The sequence below is a fragment of the Arvicanthis niloticus genome, chromosome 16 (genome assembly GCF_011762505.2).
Source record: "Arvicanthis niloticus isolate mArvNil1 chromosome 16, mArvNil1.pat.X, whole genome shotgun sequence".
Lineage (NCBI taxonomy): Eukaryota > Metazoa > Chordata > Mammalia > Rodentia > Muridae > Arvicanthis > Arvicanthis niloticus.
Window position 1 is genome coordinate 38476153 of NC_047673.1, and position 16973 is coordinate 38493125.

The 16973-nt window shown below is 40.9% G+C and overlaps 1 protein-coding gene across 13 annotated transcripts in view; it reads right to left on the reverse strand.

The window, feature by feature from the left end:
* Tenm3 (teneurin transmembrane protein 3) overlaps window positions 1–16973 on the reverse strand; it is a 604001-nt gene that overhangs the window by 124560 nt on the left and 462468 nt on the right. For all 13 annotated transcript variants that reach the window (XM_076914147.1, XM_076914146.1, XM_076914145.1 and 10 more), the window contains one exon: window positions 15594–15716. In XM_076914147.1, the coding sequence (XP_076770262.1) occupies window positions 15594–15716 (123 nt within the window). The remainder of the gene's footprint in view (window positions 1–15593; window positions 15717–16973) is intronic.

Sequence of the window (16973 nt, forward strand, 5' to 3'; positions counted from 1 at the left end):
AGAATCCAAGGTTACTAGGAAGAACTCCCCATAGTCAGAGATGAGTATGGTAGACACCAGCTGACGGCAGAGAGGGTGTGGAGTGATTCACAACCGATTCACTTATATGGGTAAATCTGAGGTTTGAGGGAGAATGTGTCTCTAGTAAATGTCAGGGTTGGCTTTTACCTGGACAACTGGATCCTATAGAGACACATACACCATAAGCTTCCAAGGATGGTTATAACTAAATGGAGACCTGCAAATGGAGGTCTGAGCAAGCAAGAGGTGAAATGAGGTCACTGTTTGAGGAACATTAAAGTGCAGAGTACAGGAAGCCTGGAGATGGAGGTGGAGATGGGGAAATGGCCATAACAGCCCAGGTCTGATGCAGAGAGGGTGATACAGGAACGGCTGATAAAACGCTATTATTCATAATTCCAAATAGTCACTTCTTAGTGTCGGAGATCATTGCAGCTCATAACCCTGAAGCCTAAAGGCCTGTTTTTCTCAAACCAGTTTGGTATAATAAAATACTATAAGGACTTTTCGTATATGGACACATAGAGATCTTAAGCTGTGCTCCATTCATGTGACGTTATCTAATAACACAACACACCCAACAAAGCAAAATTAGAGTACACGCTTAAACGAAATAAGGGCAAGATTGTCTCTGCTCTCAAAGCGTTCTGCTTCTTATTTTGACAGGTAAGTTGCTTTACTCAATGACACTTTTAGACACTTGACAGCGTTCCTCCTGTAAGGAGCTTCTGCTCGGCACCCATTCCTTGCATAGTGAATTAGCACTGGCTCAGCGTTTAGGCGCTGGGGGACAGTGGGGTTAGTCTTTCTGAACACCTAGGACAGGTAGCTTGGCCTGTGTTGTTTGTACCGAACTTCTAACCAACCCTGAGAGGTTGATGCTTTGAGACCTAAAGCTAAAGCCCTGGGAGATAGTGTGTGCCCAAGGTAAATGATGACATCACGCCCCTAGTTTCTAAACTATGTCTTTCATATCATCCCTAGAAATAGATGCTCTCAGTTAAACCAAAAAACACTGTTTTAAGTTACTATTTAAATCTATCCACCTATTTCATGCAAGATGCTCTAACTCATTCAAGCGCAGGGAATGCACAGAGCTGACAAGTATAGGGTATAAGGCTATATCCTATCAATTTCCTTTTGAAGACAAAAATCTCATTGTGTATCTTGAGTGTCTAGAACTCACAGAGATCTGCCTGCCTTTGTGTCCTGAGTGCTGGGATTAAAGGTGTGTTCTAGCTATTTTTGTTTTGAATAATAAGTTTTATAAGTAAAGGACAGTTTTTGAGAAAAAGCCATATATCATTCTTGGCTGCGATTTGTCATAAATTGCTAATAAGTTTACATTCTGACTGACTTCCATATAAAGTATGTATGTATGTATGTATGTATGTATGTATATATGTATGTATGTATATATGTATGCATGCATGCATGGTGGGGAATGAACCTATGGCCTTGCACATAGTAGGCCCTTCAGTGCTCTACCACTGAGGTATGTAACCCAGGTCTTACTTTGCTGTTACTTTTGAGACTTTTTGGGTAAGTTGCCCCAGCATTCTGTGCAGCCTAGGCAAGCCTTGATCTGGGGGTCCTCTGGCCTCAGCTTCCAGAGCAGCTGGGGTAACTGGCACACAGCATCAGCCTGGGTTGAAGCGACTTTTACAACCCTGAAGACAGCAGCTGCCTTGCCTCCCTGAAACCCCCACTAAAATCTGCTACGTACACACCCTACTAAACATGGCCACGGCTCACATTTGGGTTCCTATGTCCAGATAATACATGCCTAGCACTGCTCTCATACTTTACAGCTACTTACAAGTACCTCTTCTGTTGCTCTGGAAGCTTATGCAGGCAGTTCTGTCGTGATAGGGCCCGTCTGATGTTGATGGAAGTAAATGCTGGCGATTTTATGAGTGGCAAATATAAACTGGCATTAGTTCACGAACTGTTTTCCCCGAATACTTCCACTTTGCCCAAGTACACTGGCTTCGAGAACCACAATTTTTGTGTTCTGGCTTCTCGGGCTTAAGGGGTTACCGTCTCCAAGTAGCTTAATATGTAGGTATTTCTGCCTTCTTGCTTTCCCTATTTGTTGACTTTAAGGGGTTAAATCCTATTCACCAAAATAATGATAGGCCACTGTCACCCAAGGTAGTGTACCAACGAACTCAGTTAGGTCTACAGTTCCTGAAACAGATGTCTTCTTTTCAGGAAGAGGGCCTCTTCTTTATAAACAGAACCAAAACTGAAACAAAACAAAAAACCCCCAAAGGTTGGCCAAATGTGCTTCACTGAGCAGCAGCGGATGTGATGAGGATTCAGTATCCAGCATGAGAACAGCCAGCCATGTCATGATGATGGAGAAACTTCGAGCCAAGTGCTCTCTTTGAAATCTTTTAGACCTGGGGTCTTCCAGTAACGACAGTCATGACCCCAGGCCACTATGAAATGCATTTTGGTATTTTTCCTAATTTCCTGGGACACAATTCTTAAGACCCTTAGAATCTCTGAAGTGACAGTGTCGTTGTATGCTACTGGGGTTGAGTGAAGCCCATAGGTGGCTTCAAGGACGGCGCTGCACTAACTTAGGCTTAGAGTTCACTTTCCAGTCTCAACTTATATCCACCATGAGTTAATCACACATGGCCGTGGCTTAACTGGTCGTGTCTGTGTTATGAGACCTTTATAATAACTCAAAATGAAGGGTTTGAAGAGCTTCAGGACAGCTGAACATCCAGAGACTCAAAGGAGTGACTGTGTCTGTTCCCTCCCCATGACCTATGAATCCCTCCGTTGTGTCCTGTGATGGCCTTTATGACAGGCTAGTAAATGTGTTTTCCTGAGTCCTGCAAAGTCAGGCTGGCAAATGAGTCAAACCAGGGAGGGTACATAGGAACCCTAACGTATGGATGACTGGACAGATGTATAGACAGACAACCTTGGGTTTGTGACTGTCATCGGAATTGGGAGGGACAGTCCTGGGGACTGAACTCTGAGATCAGCTTCTTGCTCCTCGAAGACAGAGGACTGACTATGAGTAGGTGAGCAGAGGACTCTGCTGTGTCCTTTGCACAACTACTTGCAAAGGGGAGAAGTTCTCACACCTTGGCAGCCTCGGACTTCTGTGTTTACTGCTCTGCCAGGAGAACGTCATCCAGACTAATCAGCAAGGAAAGAGGTCACTGTTAGAGAACTGACTTCTAGAAGTTCAACAGCCTTCCTGTGTATGATCTCCTACACAGTCTGTCTCACACCCCTAACACCTTGTGCACTCTGTTACATGTGATATATATATTATAGCTTCTCTATGTTGAACAAAGGCAAACTTCAGGTGTTTTGTTTCATCTTTGCTTAAGACACAATAAACCCAAGGGAAGTCTTGCTGGCTCTTGTTTCTAGGTTCCTCAGTCAAGGGTAAAGGGAGATTTGCAATAGAGTGCTAAGGGCTACTGGCACTTTCTGACATTAGCTATACCAACAAGGAGGGCGCTAATTCTCAGTCACTGTCCAAGAATGCTTTTTGGCTTCAGACTGACACACAGAAAAGGCAATAAATGTAAAACACAAGCAATGTTTTATTTGTTCCAATTGTTAAGCTTATGATAAAGTTCTATCTCCATACAGAGCAGGAATTCAGAACGTAGAGGCTATGACAAAATCCAGATTTAACTATTTGAACTGGAAAACACATCAGTTTTTTTTTTTCCTTTTTCTGACAGAGAGTAAATTTGATTTTAACGAATACTAGCTCTGTCAGTTAAATTACAGAGTAGATATTCTCCACGACTTAAATGAGCTAATGAAACGGATAGGTTTAAAGCACATAATGAGATAAGAGCATTCAAAACTATTATAATAGCAAAGGTGAATTAAAATGAACAACAGTTCACTTTCTCACTACCAGATTAAGCAAATGTGGTCCAGCAAAAGAAGTGCAGATGCAATTAAGACTGTTTTGCTGAGCCCTGGTAAAGCCTTTGCTGGGGTGGTATGCAGTGTTAGAAAGGAATTGATTCTAAAACCTCTGTAACAAATCTTTTACCAGGAAGGGTGCTGCTCATTTGCTTTCAGTGAGACTAAGTCAAATGTGATAGAAGTTCCATTATTTGGGGCCTTCATGCACTTCCGGTAAGCAAATCATAACATGATTGTTGCCACCCAGCAGCAGCAGCAGCAGCAGCAGCAGCAGCAGCAGCAGCAGCAGCAGCAGCAGCAATTAAACAACTCCAAAAGAGTCAGACAGCTGCACGCTACAAGGCTCCCTCCCCCCACTCTCATCCCTTGATTTTGTAGCAAGATCAAGTGTTTACATTTCTAGAAGAAAGAAAATGAGTAATGGAATCAATTCAGAATTTTGCTTTATTCTTTGCTGGTCAAATATGAATATGTAAGCTACGCAAACACTCCTGTCATTTAACTCCATTAATTCTGATAACCATTCCTTTTTATGTTAATCACCCAAACAGTTAGCATATGTATAAAATAACTAGGTCATATTTGGCTGAATGTGTTCAAGTAATATCTCTAACTACAAACTCATCCAAGAGAAAAGGATTTAAAACAGAAACCATCACATGATCTTCAGAAATTAAATGTAAGCAAAATGTGTATAGTTTTTTTTTTTTTTTTTTTAAAGGAGTTATAAGTACAACACAATTGGAAGGTCTTTTATCTTTTTGGATTCTTCTATGAAACAAGAATCTTGTCTCTAAGAACCTGTTACCACCGTCTATTGGCGCCAGGTTATTTTGTTATTTATTTATTTTTATTAAAACTATAAGATATGTCTTTTTAACAGGAAAAGGTAGCAAAATTCTCTTGATAAAAATCAGTAGTGTCGAGCTGGAAGAACATTACTGATATTTTTGCATAAAAGTGGCCATGCAGATCGCTGCTTTGACTAACAGGATGAGCTTCACGTTTATAAAGGGCCTTTGTAAACCCGTTTGCTTTTCAAGTCATGGAACCTCTTTAATTTGTCCATGTCAAGTACGTTAATACTTCTGGTAGTGTTTTTTCAAATGTTCTTTTAAAACTGTAAACATCCGGGAAGTCAGCAAATGACGGGCACTATCTGATAAACTTGTAAATACTTACACAGAGTCCTCCTCTGAGGCTCTTGGGTTTCTGAAGAGAAAATTGTGGACACAGAACTCTTTTCTCTCATTCTGAATTCCAGAGGACTCTGGCTTCAGAGGATATAAAAGGAAGGTCAGTCTTAGGGCTCTCTTGTGCCCCTCTCTAAGATCATGAATCAACCCCTAGAGCATGAGCTTGGGAATCATCATAGGAAACACGAGGTTGTGTGCACAGGAAATACAAGGTTGTCTGCACAGGCAATACAGGGTTGTTTCTAAGAGGAAAAAAACAAAATAGAGGACATGCCCGGCCAGGGAACAGAGTACCTGGGAGTTACACAGACCCAAACCTCAGGGGTTACAAATCAAACCAATGAGAGCCTCCACAGTGAGACTGAGGTGTCCCAAGTGTTCAAACACAACAGGGCACCATCTTGAAGAATCTCTCAGTATGTTCAGTTGTGCCTGAATAAGGGAGTTACTGGCTGTCTTTTTACCTGCGAAGTGTGAGTTCTTTTATCAGCAGTCTTAATGTCTTAAACTATAGTTGTCAGTGTGGGAAAACTGAAATAGACCATGTACACAAAGGTATTCTTTCTTTCTTTTTTTTTTTAAACTTTATTTATTCACCATTGCTCTCTCCAGACACACTAGAAGAGGGCATCAGATCCCATTACAGATGGTTGTGAGCCACCATGTGGTTGCTGGGAATTGAACTCAGGACTTCTAGAAGAGCAGCCAGTACTCTTAACCACGGAGCCATCTCTCCAGCCCTTAAAGTTATTATTTCTTGACATATAGTTTCCCAGCCTCCATGAAAACATCACCAGAGTGGTATATTTTAAAAAAGTCTTTAAAGAGTACTTTGTTATCTGAAGAACATCCCAAAGATAAGTTTACCAACCAGGATGAATCCAAGTATTTAAAACCATGTTGGTAATTATGGAGTTTGGTATACCATTGAAAAGTATCTTATGATATTGAAAAATCATTCAAAGTTATGAAACAGTAAACATTTCCTCACACACATCACAAATCTGCCTTCGATAAAAGATGTGAGAAAACTTGACTATAGTCATTAAAGTAAAAAAAAAAAAAAGGTGGAAAAGAAAAATTCAAATGTCAAAGTCTAACTACAACTAAGGAGGGCAAATAATAATACTACCTGTTCTAGGTCCCACAGAGGCACTAATAATTAAAGTGACAGAATGAAAGGTAGGCATTTATATACAGTCAGTAGCCCACAGTTCAATTCCATGTCCTAACGTGAGGTCCATAAATATCTAAACTTTGACGACCTCTGAGACAGCATGCCTATATATATACAGAACCCTGTGACATGACTTAACATATGGATACACAGTATCACATTCCCAGCCATACAGAATAAAATAGAACTGTTTTTTAACTACTTCAATAAAGAAAATCAACACAGCTTGTAATTCAGGAATATTACACATCACAACAACACTAATACTATAAATGATATTGACTAAAGCTCAATGCGACTGTAGCCCTGTTAGTCTCATCTGGTCAATGCACAGGCAGTCAGGAACCTGCCGGAAACTCCTGCTCTCTGAAGCTGTCTCATACACAAGGAAAAATATTAATTGCATCTGTCATTTAAACAGGAGAACCACACACACGTGTATTTACACATACAGGCTTCGGGTTCCTATTCACACAAGAGGAGAGGCTTGTGTTTGCTTGTTTGCTTATTGGAGGAGCTGCCTGCCATGCGTACAACGACTGTGGTGATTTATCATTGCCAAGCTGCTCGGGGTTAGAGCCTCCTGTGAGAGACACTCCTGGCATCCTGATGAGGATATTTCCAGAGACAATTAATGTACGGAAGATGAACCCTCAAAGTGGGGAGACAGGATGGGCTCAAAGGAGCCAATGGAGAAAGCAGAAGTCCAATGACGAACCCTACAAGCAGAAGCTACATGGATCTCCCACCCCAACTGTGTCTATGTCAGATATTCTGATGGAGGGTAACTCACTAACCAGCGTTTATGGCTTTTCACTTAGTCCTGGATTATCTTAGATTTGCTTACACAAAATTTCAGTGTTCATCTCATTGACTCGAACATAGATTCTGATAAAAAGTGGAGTCTCGCCATGGGTCACCTCTTTTCCATAACACGATTTTCTAATTCAGCATGATTCCTTGCTTGACTTCTGTCTTGCCGAACAATCCGGGGGGGGGGGGGGGTGGGAACAAGTATTTGTGACAGTCTTAGGTGTCTCCCCTCTCCCTCAAACTGTTATTTATCTCAGTACCTTGATTAGTACATACCATATGATAGATGTTCAAAAAATAAATCCAAAATAAACAAGCACTATGCATTTAAAGGAAATATAAGAATAAGATTCTTTTCATAAATCCGACCCTCTAAGTAGCCAAAAATATAAATAATTAAGGAATTTCTATTACAGTTTAAGAAGATAAGATTGATATCAATTTCAGAATCCATGCTTTAAAAGAATTTTGCTGAAAATTACAAATATGTAATTGGATTAAAGAAAATAATGTAAACCAATGATTCGTGACATGGGTCACAGATTAGCTTCTTACAACATTATCTATCAGATTTAAAGCAAACGAGCACTCTATAAAGAAATGAGAAGGCAAACTAGGCGATTTGCTCAAAGGCCAGCAAGTCGCAGAACACGTCTCAATTACTTTACCTCACTGATATTTGCATTGCATATACTTTAGATAAAATACTGTCCTGGCTCTTTAAATACTTTACATACTATTTTCATTTTTTCATTCAACATATACCACTTGTAGAGCAGTTTGGCCAGTCACTAGGGAAAAGAGCTACGCTGGGCCAATGACTATGCTAATTGCTTGTGAGCCTATAGCAGCAGAGTAACAATCTTTGCCTTACGTTTCAACAAAGAAGGCACAGTAATAGTAAACGTGTTTATATTTTTCAACAACGCACTGCATATTACACATCATTTATAGTACTACTCAAAACTATTTTTATCAGAAACATTTCATGAGTTACTTCTAGTTGACAGGAAGATGTAGACATAATGAAAGGAGAAATTGTCCTATGTAATACAGATATTAATCATCGAACGTTTCATAGGAGCCTGGGTGGGTTTGGCTGCAGAAAGCATAGACTTTATTTCTCCGCTGTATCAATGGTGCAGTAAGAGTCTGGTGAGTAGCCAGACTGCAGAGAAACTTTTAAGTATCTACAGGTGCGTTTGGAGAAGGATGGCTTTCTGCTGCTGCTACATTACTTGTGATAAGCATGGTGGTCGAGGAGGAGCTAATGTGGGAGGAGCGAGGAGAGGAAGAGGAGAAGGAAGAGGAGGAGGAGGAGGAGGAGAGAGGAGAGAGATAGCAGCCATAGAGAACCATGCAGGAATAGAAACCCTAAGACACCCTGTTTACATAATCAAGAAGGTAAGCCTTCTGCAATGCCTCCATCCACTGGAAAGAGAAGCTCCCTTGATGAGGGCTGGGATAGGACAGAGTACAGGTGAGTAATTATGCTGATTTAGCAAAGTGGCAGGAAGGTTCTAGCTGGCTAGGTTTCTATTGGCAGGCATGCTTCCCTCCTTTTGAGTGGGCTGTAAGTCCAATGAAGACAACTGTTGCTTGCTGCCATGGTATGACAGATACTACTGGACCTTTAGAACATCTTGCCATGCTGGTCAGTGTTGTGGTTCATAGGCATCATGGCTGGACAAGATCATTGCTTTCCTTTGGCAGCTTGCATAGTTCTTTCTGGTAGAGTGGAAACCGGATCAGCAGATGGAGGCTTTTAGGTTAACTACAGCTCAAATAACCAGAGACAGTTGTCCTAAGCATTCAGGGACTTCAATAATAAGGAATTACCTTCAAACCAAGGGTGATAGCAATAGCCTGTATTTTTTTCAGTAATCACTTGGATCACACTGATCAAAAAACTCAAATGGAGGTTACTCATTCTTGATACTAGAGGTTTGTTAGATAGTCTATGGCTGTTTTGGGGTACTGTCAGTCTGAGTGGTAGGACTTCATTTAATACATACATATATGTATATAGTATAGTATATGTCTATTCATACATTTATATGTATTATACAGGAAAACAGCAGTTGTACACAATGCAATTGGACTGTGGTGGGGCCCAGCTCCTACAGGGACATCTTCAATACAACTTCTGTACCTAATTCTCAGGAAACATCTCAGAAGAGGGGGTGTGAGTGCCAGGGGACCTCCAGGTGTCTGTGTCTTGTGAAAAATGGCTCCACAAACATCAAGGAACAGCAGCTATATCAACAGACATACTAACATGAAAGGGGAGAAATGTTGAGGGGTCGTACCCCTAGACAAAGAACTTTGGGTGACTCTTAATCGTAGAGAGAGGGAAAGAATTAGCTTCTTCCAGGGTAGAGACTTCTAACTGCTTATCTCATACAAAGTGGTCAGTCCTGAAATCATATACACAAACAAAATGGACTTATCAGGATATACATACACAATACATACATACATATGTAATCTGTACATATACATATATGTAACAATAATAATCAAAGAAAAAGAGGCCATCAATTTGAGAGGAAGCAGGGGGAAAGATGAGAGGGACTGGAGGGAAGGGACATGGGAAGGGTTGGAGGGAGGAAAGGGAAGAGAAGAAAACAATGTAATTATAGTTTAATTAAAATATATTAAAAAGCACTGTTAAGAAAAAGAAACCAAATTTAAAAAAATCTAAGTTTCTTCACATCAAAAAAGAGAGAGGAAAGTTTAATTTTTGCTTATCTTAAAGAAGTTTAGGTCTAAAACAAAGTTCAGAGTTGCCTTAAAACAAAGGGAAACTTAACTCCCTTATTGTGAAGTCAGGATGACATCAGTTGAAATGCTTTTTTTGGTGGTGAGGACTGAACCAGGGTCTCATATATCCTGGGCTAGCACCTGCCACTTAGTCAGGTCACTTGACTTCCTGACGGGGAGAGAATGTCTGCTGCTAAGTCAGAAGAAGCCCTGAGCTTCTGTGTGGGTCAATGGGAATGAGTCCTCTTGGGATATTCTTCCTTAGAAGCAGCTACTGCATTCTGAGAAACCTAAACCACATGGGAGGGCTGTGTTCAGATGCTCCATTCCACAGCCACAGCAGAGCTGAGCACATGTAAATACCTGACATCAGCTGCTAGCCAGTTGAGTGAGCAGTCTTGGGCTTCCAGCTTAATGGAGCCTTCAGGCAGCCTCGGACATCTGGAGGCAATTGCATGAGAAGGCCTAGCCAAAAATATACGAACAGCCTAGGCAACCGACAGAATTGCAAGGGATGAAAAAAAAATGCCTTGTCTAAACTGGTGAATGTTGAGATGGTTTCCTACGCAGTACTAGACAGGCAGTGTAGTTGATGTGCTCGGTTTTTTAAACTTGGAATTTGCGGGGCTGAGAAAACACTCGGGTGGAAAACGTTCCAGAGAAGTACCGTTCGGTTTTATATAGTTGATGTCTGGAGCTAAGGCAGACAGCGTAGGTTGCACTTACTGACGGAGTCAAAGTTACACAGAAGGTAGGTAAGGATAAGAACCCACAAGACCAAGTGTAATTATATTGTGGCAGACCAGGGTCCTGAGAAATTGCCACACTTAGCGACCAGGTGAAAGGGGATGTTCTAGATAAACAGATGTTGCTGCTAAGAGTGGATCAAAGACCACTGGTCATTGTGGCGTTACACAGGCTATGGCGGTGAGTGTTTCAAGTAAGATTTTTTAAAAATAAGGGGAGAGCTCAAGGATGAAAAAAAGGGACGGATGTTCACTGGGGCAATTGGCAGCAACTGGATGACCTGCTAATCATGAGTTGTGGTGGGTGGTGGTGACAGAGGCCAACCATGTCAAAGGAACAGTGCAGAAAAGAGACTGTCATACACGCATATGAAAGGTAAGGCGTGGGTTTAGAGAGTCTAAGTTAAGAGGAGAATGGTAGGCTGGAGATGGAGGAGAAGGAAGAAGCCAAGGGTTTTTACTTTTCATGAAATGGAATGTTTCTATGCCTGCTGGACCATATCAGCATACTGGGGAAAATAAAAAAAAAATTACTTTTGTTAATTACTTTCAAATTACACATACGTATGTGAGTCTGGGTGTGCATATGTGTGCGTAAATTCAGTTGCCCTCAGAGGTCAGAGGCGTCACATCCCCTGGAGCTAGAGTTACAACTGGTTGTGAGCTGCCCGATGTGGGTGCTAGAATGGAACTCGGGACTTCTGAATGAGCAATACAGGCTCTGAATTCCTACACCACCTGTCCATCCCCTTAATGGAGAGATTTTAAAGATACAAAGTAGAATCAAGAATGTTAAAGAACAAACCCCTTGAATGTTGGGAAAGAGTGGGAGGAGAGATTCACAAACATGTGGTCTGGTGGTTTACAATGACTATCAAATTACCAGGGTCTAGAATCACCTAGGAGGCAGATCTCTGAGCCTGTCTGCAATGGAGTTTCTAGACTGGGTTAGCTGAAGTGAGACTAATTCCATTAAATATGGGGAATGCCATACCATGGGTTGAAGTCCTGGGTTGAATAAAAAAGGAGAAAGTGAGCCAAGCATTAATTTCTCTCTGCTTCCTAAGGATGTGATGCAATCAGCTGCCCCGGCTGCCCACACTACACGTTTCCCACCATGATGGACTGTCCTGTCAAACTGTGAGACAACACCCCCCTTCTTTAAGTTGCCTCTGATTGGTATTTGGTTCCAACAATGAAAAATGTAACTAATATACGTATGAATAGAGATTTGCTTATATGAAACCAAGAACATGCCCTCTGAAAGTTTCTGTTTTTCTGTTTAATAGATTGCAAGGTGGGGTTTGGGGTGGAATAGGGCGATCTGAAATCACCGTTGGGAAATACAGAGGCTAGAACACCGCCAGGAAGATACAGTGCGGGGAGCCAGGCTGCTCAGGTTGGCAAGCCAAGAAGTAAGTGTTATTAGTCCCTCTTTACGTGTGAAGAAATCAAGGCTTGGAAGGTTAACTAACTGGTTATAAAGTAAGCATGTGAAGGAGCTCGCATCCGAGGGTAGTCCTGTGCAATTCTTTCCAGTACATTAAACTAAATGAGTCTGTTGGTCCGGGGAGTAATTTTAGTTTCTAGAAGGAAGCCATTTGAGATCCAAACTCTAATCTTGCTTGATTATCCTCTTTGTCCATTCCTATTAGTGTTTCAAGAGAACCCACACTTCTGCTATATCGTCCCTACCGTTCTTGGCCAAGGAAAAGCATTAGGAATTGTGAATAATGGACAACGGTGCCACACGGATTCCCCTTTTAGATGTCACCACCTCCGAGGAGCTTCTGTGCAGGACTGAGGGCAAGCAGGAAGGTTACAGAGCCATTAGCACAGTGACAGTTTCCTGACGTGGCCTCAGGAGATACAAGCGAGGGGAACCACAGAGGTAAGAGTATTGCATATCAAAACTGGGAAGTAATTTTCTTATTGTCGTTAGCACAGCTAATTCTCCTACTGAATTCTGTGCCAGATTTTAAGTATTTTCTAAGGTTGTGGTCTCAGAGAAGTTTCAAAGAGATTATGATCTGCTTTGTCTGGACAGTTCACAGGTCTAAGGTGGTGGGTGATGGGTCATGGACATTGCAAATTTACCATACAGGTCCTTTTTCCTTTCCCTTTCCTTTCCTTTCCTTTCCTTTCCTTTCCTTTCCTTTCCTTTCCTTTCCTTTCCTTTCCTTTCCTTTCCTTTCCTTTCCTTTCCTTTCCTTTCCTTTTTCTCTGTGTTTCTGCCCTCCCTCCCTTCCTCCTCCCTCCCTCCCTCCCTCCCTCTCTTCCTTCTTTCTTTTCATTACAAGAAGTAGATTATAGGTTCCTCCTTTCATGCGAATAGTCTCTTCCCAGCCCACTGAAGAACTAAATACCAAGAGTCTCTACTTGAAAAACAGACAGAATTACATCTTTACAATAATGGGCATTTGGGGCTTTATCTGGGAAATAGTAAAGTAGACAAGTGAATTGTGTAGGTCACGTGTGCTAAGACATAGCTTCTCCTACCCTCGACCTGAAATTTCCATAAATTCCATGGTTCTGTGGCCAAGCTGGAGGGTCACTTCTCTGGAGCTCACAGGTAAGTCAGGAAAGGGAGGTCTGGGGCCATCTACTTTGGGAAAGATTTCTTTATACAAGGATGGAAAAGTTACTGTGCACAAACATGTACACAGTTACTGCAGTGGTACATATTAACAATCTGTCAGTTGAGAGGAGTAGTTTCTGAAACCTTAGTTCCCAATAAACTATGACGTTATTTTCTTATTAGCATTTATCGGGGGAGATATAATGAAGCAGAATAGAAAGTACTGGAGCGTATTTCTCGATGGAAAGACAAAGATGAATTTAGGAATTACATTTATAGATAATGCCCATGTTCTTGGGTGTGCAGGTTTGGTGAACATGTATTTCTCTCTGCTATTACAGTCAATAGGCTTACTAACTGTATTCAGAGATCTCTCAGGGAGCTACAGTATATAGAAACTGTATTCCTATGGTGTGCTTTGAACGTTCTGGAGCTGAGAGGATCTCAGATAGTTTCTTTGAAATTCCCGTGCAAATCTGAACGAAGAGTCGCTTTGCCCAATGTACCAAAGTAAATAGGTGGAGGAGCCCGGATTTGAACATGTGCCTATGTGCACTGAGAGATGCTGATGTGAGCTAGTATTCCCTAGAAAAGAATGTCGGCAGCCACACCTCAGCCTGGAGTGAGCATCTTTGTACTTTCTCAGTGTCCCGCATTTTGAGTTCAGTGTTGCTAATTAGCGACAATGTTTTCCTTTTAATGACAACAGGTTTGGATGCTATCAATAAACAAAATGTCCAGAATAAACATGGATTTCTTTAGAGTTATGATTTGCTATTTGTAAAAATAATCCCTGGTGTAACTAATAAGACCTATTTGACTAACTTTGTGCTGATCATCCACTTAAAAAGATAGCCTCAATTTCAGTCAATGCAAGCAAATAGATCTTAATTCCTGTGTAGTTTCCTGATCTGTTTACACTTGGTGCCATAGCCATCATGCTAATTAAAGCATTACTTCTATGAAACGTGCTACTTGCAGTTTCAGTTAAGAAATATTTCTTCTTTGACATTATCCCACTCTGCAGTGATGCTCTGTGGTGACATGGCAGATACCAGATTATAGTTCTTTGTATGGAAGGTTCTATATGGGGGAGTATTTACTAGTATTGTGAAAATTTTAAGGTCTAAAATTCCTTGGTCTTTTTAAGGTGGAAGAGAGGTACTGTAGACACAGCAATGGTTCTCAACCTTGTTAATGCTGTGATCCCCTAACACAGTTCCCCATGTTGTGGTGACCCCTAACCATAAAGTTATCTTCGTTGCTACTTCATACCTGTAATTTTGCTATTATATGAATTGTAATGTAAATACTGCTATGCAGACAAGCTTAGGAGGCCCCTGTGAAAGGGTCTCTTGACCCACAAAGGGGTCACAGACCCACAGGTTGAGAACCACTGTCAGAGAGTAGTATTCCTCAAGTAAATGATGAAAGGTAAACAACTGAGAACATGCTCGAATCTTCAGCCCACCAGTAAGGGAGAGCATCAAAAGAGGTGCTGGCTTTGTTCTCTCCTTGCAAAGATTTGAGGCGTGCAAGATGCAAATCGCTGGTGGGAAAGCATAGCTCAAACACCCCAGGGAGGGAGCAGAGGAAGAAGAGCAGAGGAAATCCCTTAAAGCAAAGAATTCATTGCATGTCAGAAGACAATGATATCTGGGACTTTGCTTTGAGAAAGAACTTACCAGCATGTTCTTCAAAGCAGCAGGGGAGATCCCTGCTGAGGTGTGTACCTGTGCACCCATAAACAACCTGAAACTACGCCCAACATGGATGGATTTGGGTGCATCAAAATGGATGCACGTGTCCATTTTGAGGGGGTTTATATTGGAAAAATAAAATACAGCATTCTCTTGCCGCATAAATTCCATTTTTATTCAGAGACAACTGAAAAGTCTCTATTACCTTAAAGTGAAAACTTTAAAAAGGTTTGGAGGAAGGGCAACTGGGGGAAAAGGTTAGTAAGTTACAATCCTTTAATGTGGTTTATATTTAAAAGCTTTTATAATAAGATTAGTATGCTATCCTGACTCCATGTGCAAGGCCAATTAAGAAAACGTAATATACCCAAGGTACCATGAAAGACGACACTCTGAACTGTATTCGAGTCATCTCCAGAAAACAAAACTCAGAACAGGCTTGTAAAGAAGAGACAAACCATCAGCCGCCGAAGGCAGGCAGTTGTATTAGCTCTGTGATAAACGTGTTGAACTTTAAAGTAAATTAATAAAAATATTCATGAGCAGATGATATCTGCCACCTCCAAACCTTTTTTCTTTTTTCATATAAGCTGAATGCAAGCACAGTTAAAGCCAACTTTATGGAGAGTGACGTTAGAGAAAAAAATAGAAAGCCAGAGGCTCCAGGATTCTTTCTCTTACCATTGTCGCCAGAAGGTAACGATACAGTGTTTGTTGGCATGGTGTCAGAATTCACTTTTCCATTCTCGAATGTGTCATTTTCGGTCTGCTGTAAGTGCCAGTTGAGGCCAAATAGATGCATTGCTGGGGGTAAAGCATACAAGTTGTTTAAAGGTCTGTTGTTCCAAACTCCAAAGGCACGTGCTTTGCATATTCATAACAAGACTCATATGTAAAGTTCACATTCCAGCTTATGAAACAGCAAGAATAATTGTGCAATACAAACTATAAACAGGATTCCTCGAACACATGCACTCTACGCAGCAGTGCCCTGCACAATGACAGCACTTCAATAATGATTGAGTGTTACTCAGTTAATTGGTACCAGAAAGGACTTAAGCAGGAGGCACTATTTATTCTGGCTTGTCTGTGGTCCACATTTTAAGAAAGCTGTAGAATCATCTGCAGCAGCATTCACCAACTCAGGCTGGTCAAAGATTTATCACGCTGTTACAATTGTGCCATGTTCTCTAAAACCATGATTTTTCCATTGGATTGTGCTAAAAAGCAAAAACTTCTTTCACAGAGGAACCGGATGACATATGGAATGATCAGGGTGAACTTAGGTGTGTAAAACAAAAGTGTAATAATCCTCTCTCTCTGTCTCTTTCTCTCTTTCTCTGTCTCTGTCTGTCTCTCTTTATCTTTCTCTGTCTCTCTTTCTCTGTCTCTCTCTGTCTCTCTCCCCCCATCTCTTCCCTCCCCTCCCTCAGTCCCCCAACCTCTCGTTCTCTCCTTATCTATCCATCATCGCCCTGTCTTGGAACTCTCTATATTAACAGTCTTCGAACTCACAGAGATCCACCTGCCTCTGTCTTCTACATGCTGGAATTACAGGCGTGTGCTACACTTTAAATGGAAAAGAATCAATTTTGAATTTATAGCATGTGATTCAATCCAACAACATGCACCTATCAAATAATTCATGTGAGTTTTTGAAGTGGGAATGATGACAATTTTATAAAATTATAATTCATATAGTTATTAATTTTTTTGTTTATCAATTCCTTGTTTAAAATATTTAGAAAACATAACCTGAGAACTATATATGATTACGAGTGTACAAATTCAATATGAATTAAATTTTCATATATTATTTTTATTAATTTATATAAAATATTTAGGACTATGTCAATAGCATTTTAACTACTAATAATGATGAGACATTGACCTCCAGTACATGGAGATAGTATAGAAATGATTTTCTCAGCAAAGCTGCATACTCAGAGAGGAAACCCAATGACCGCCATGTTAGTGTATTATGAAAGAGAATTTTGTTTTGATATTTTGATCATTATGTACATTGGAATTGACAAGTGATCTGGAAAAAGACAGGTGTTT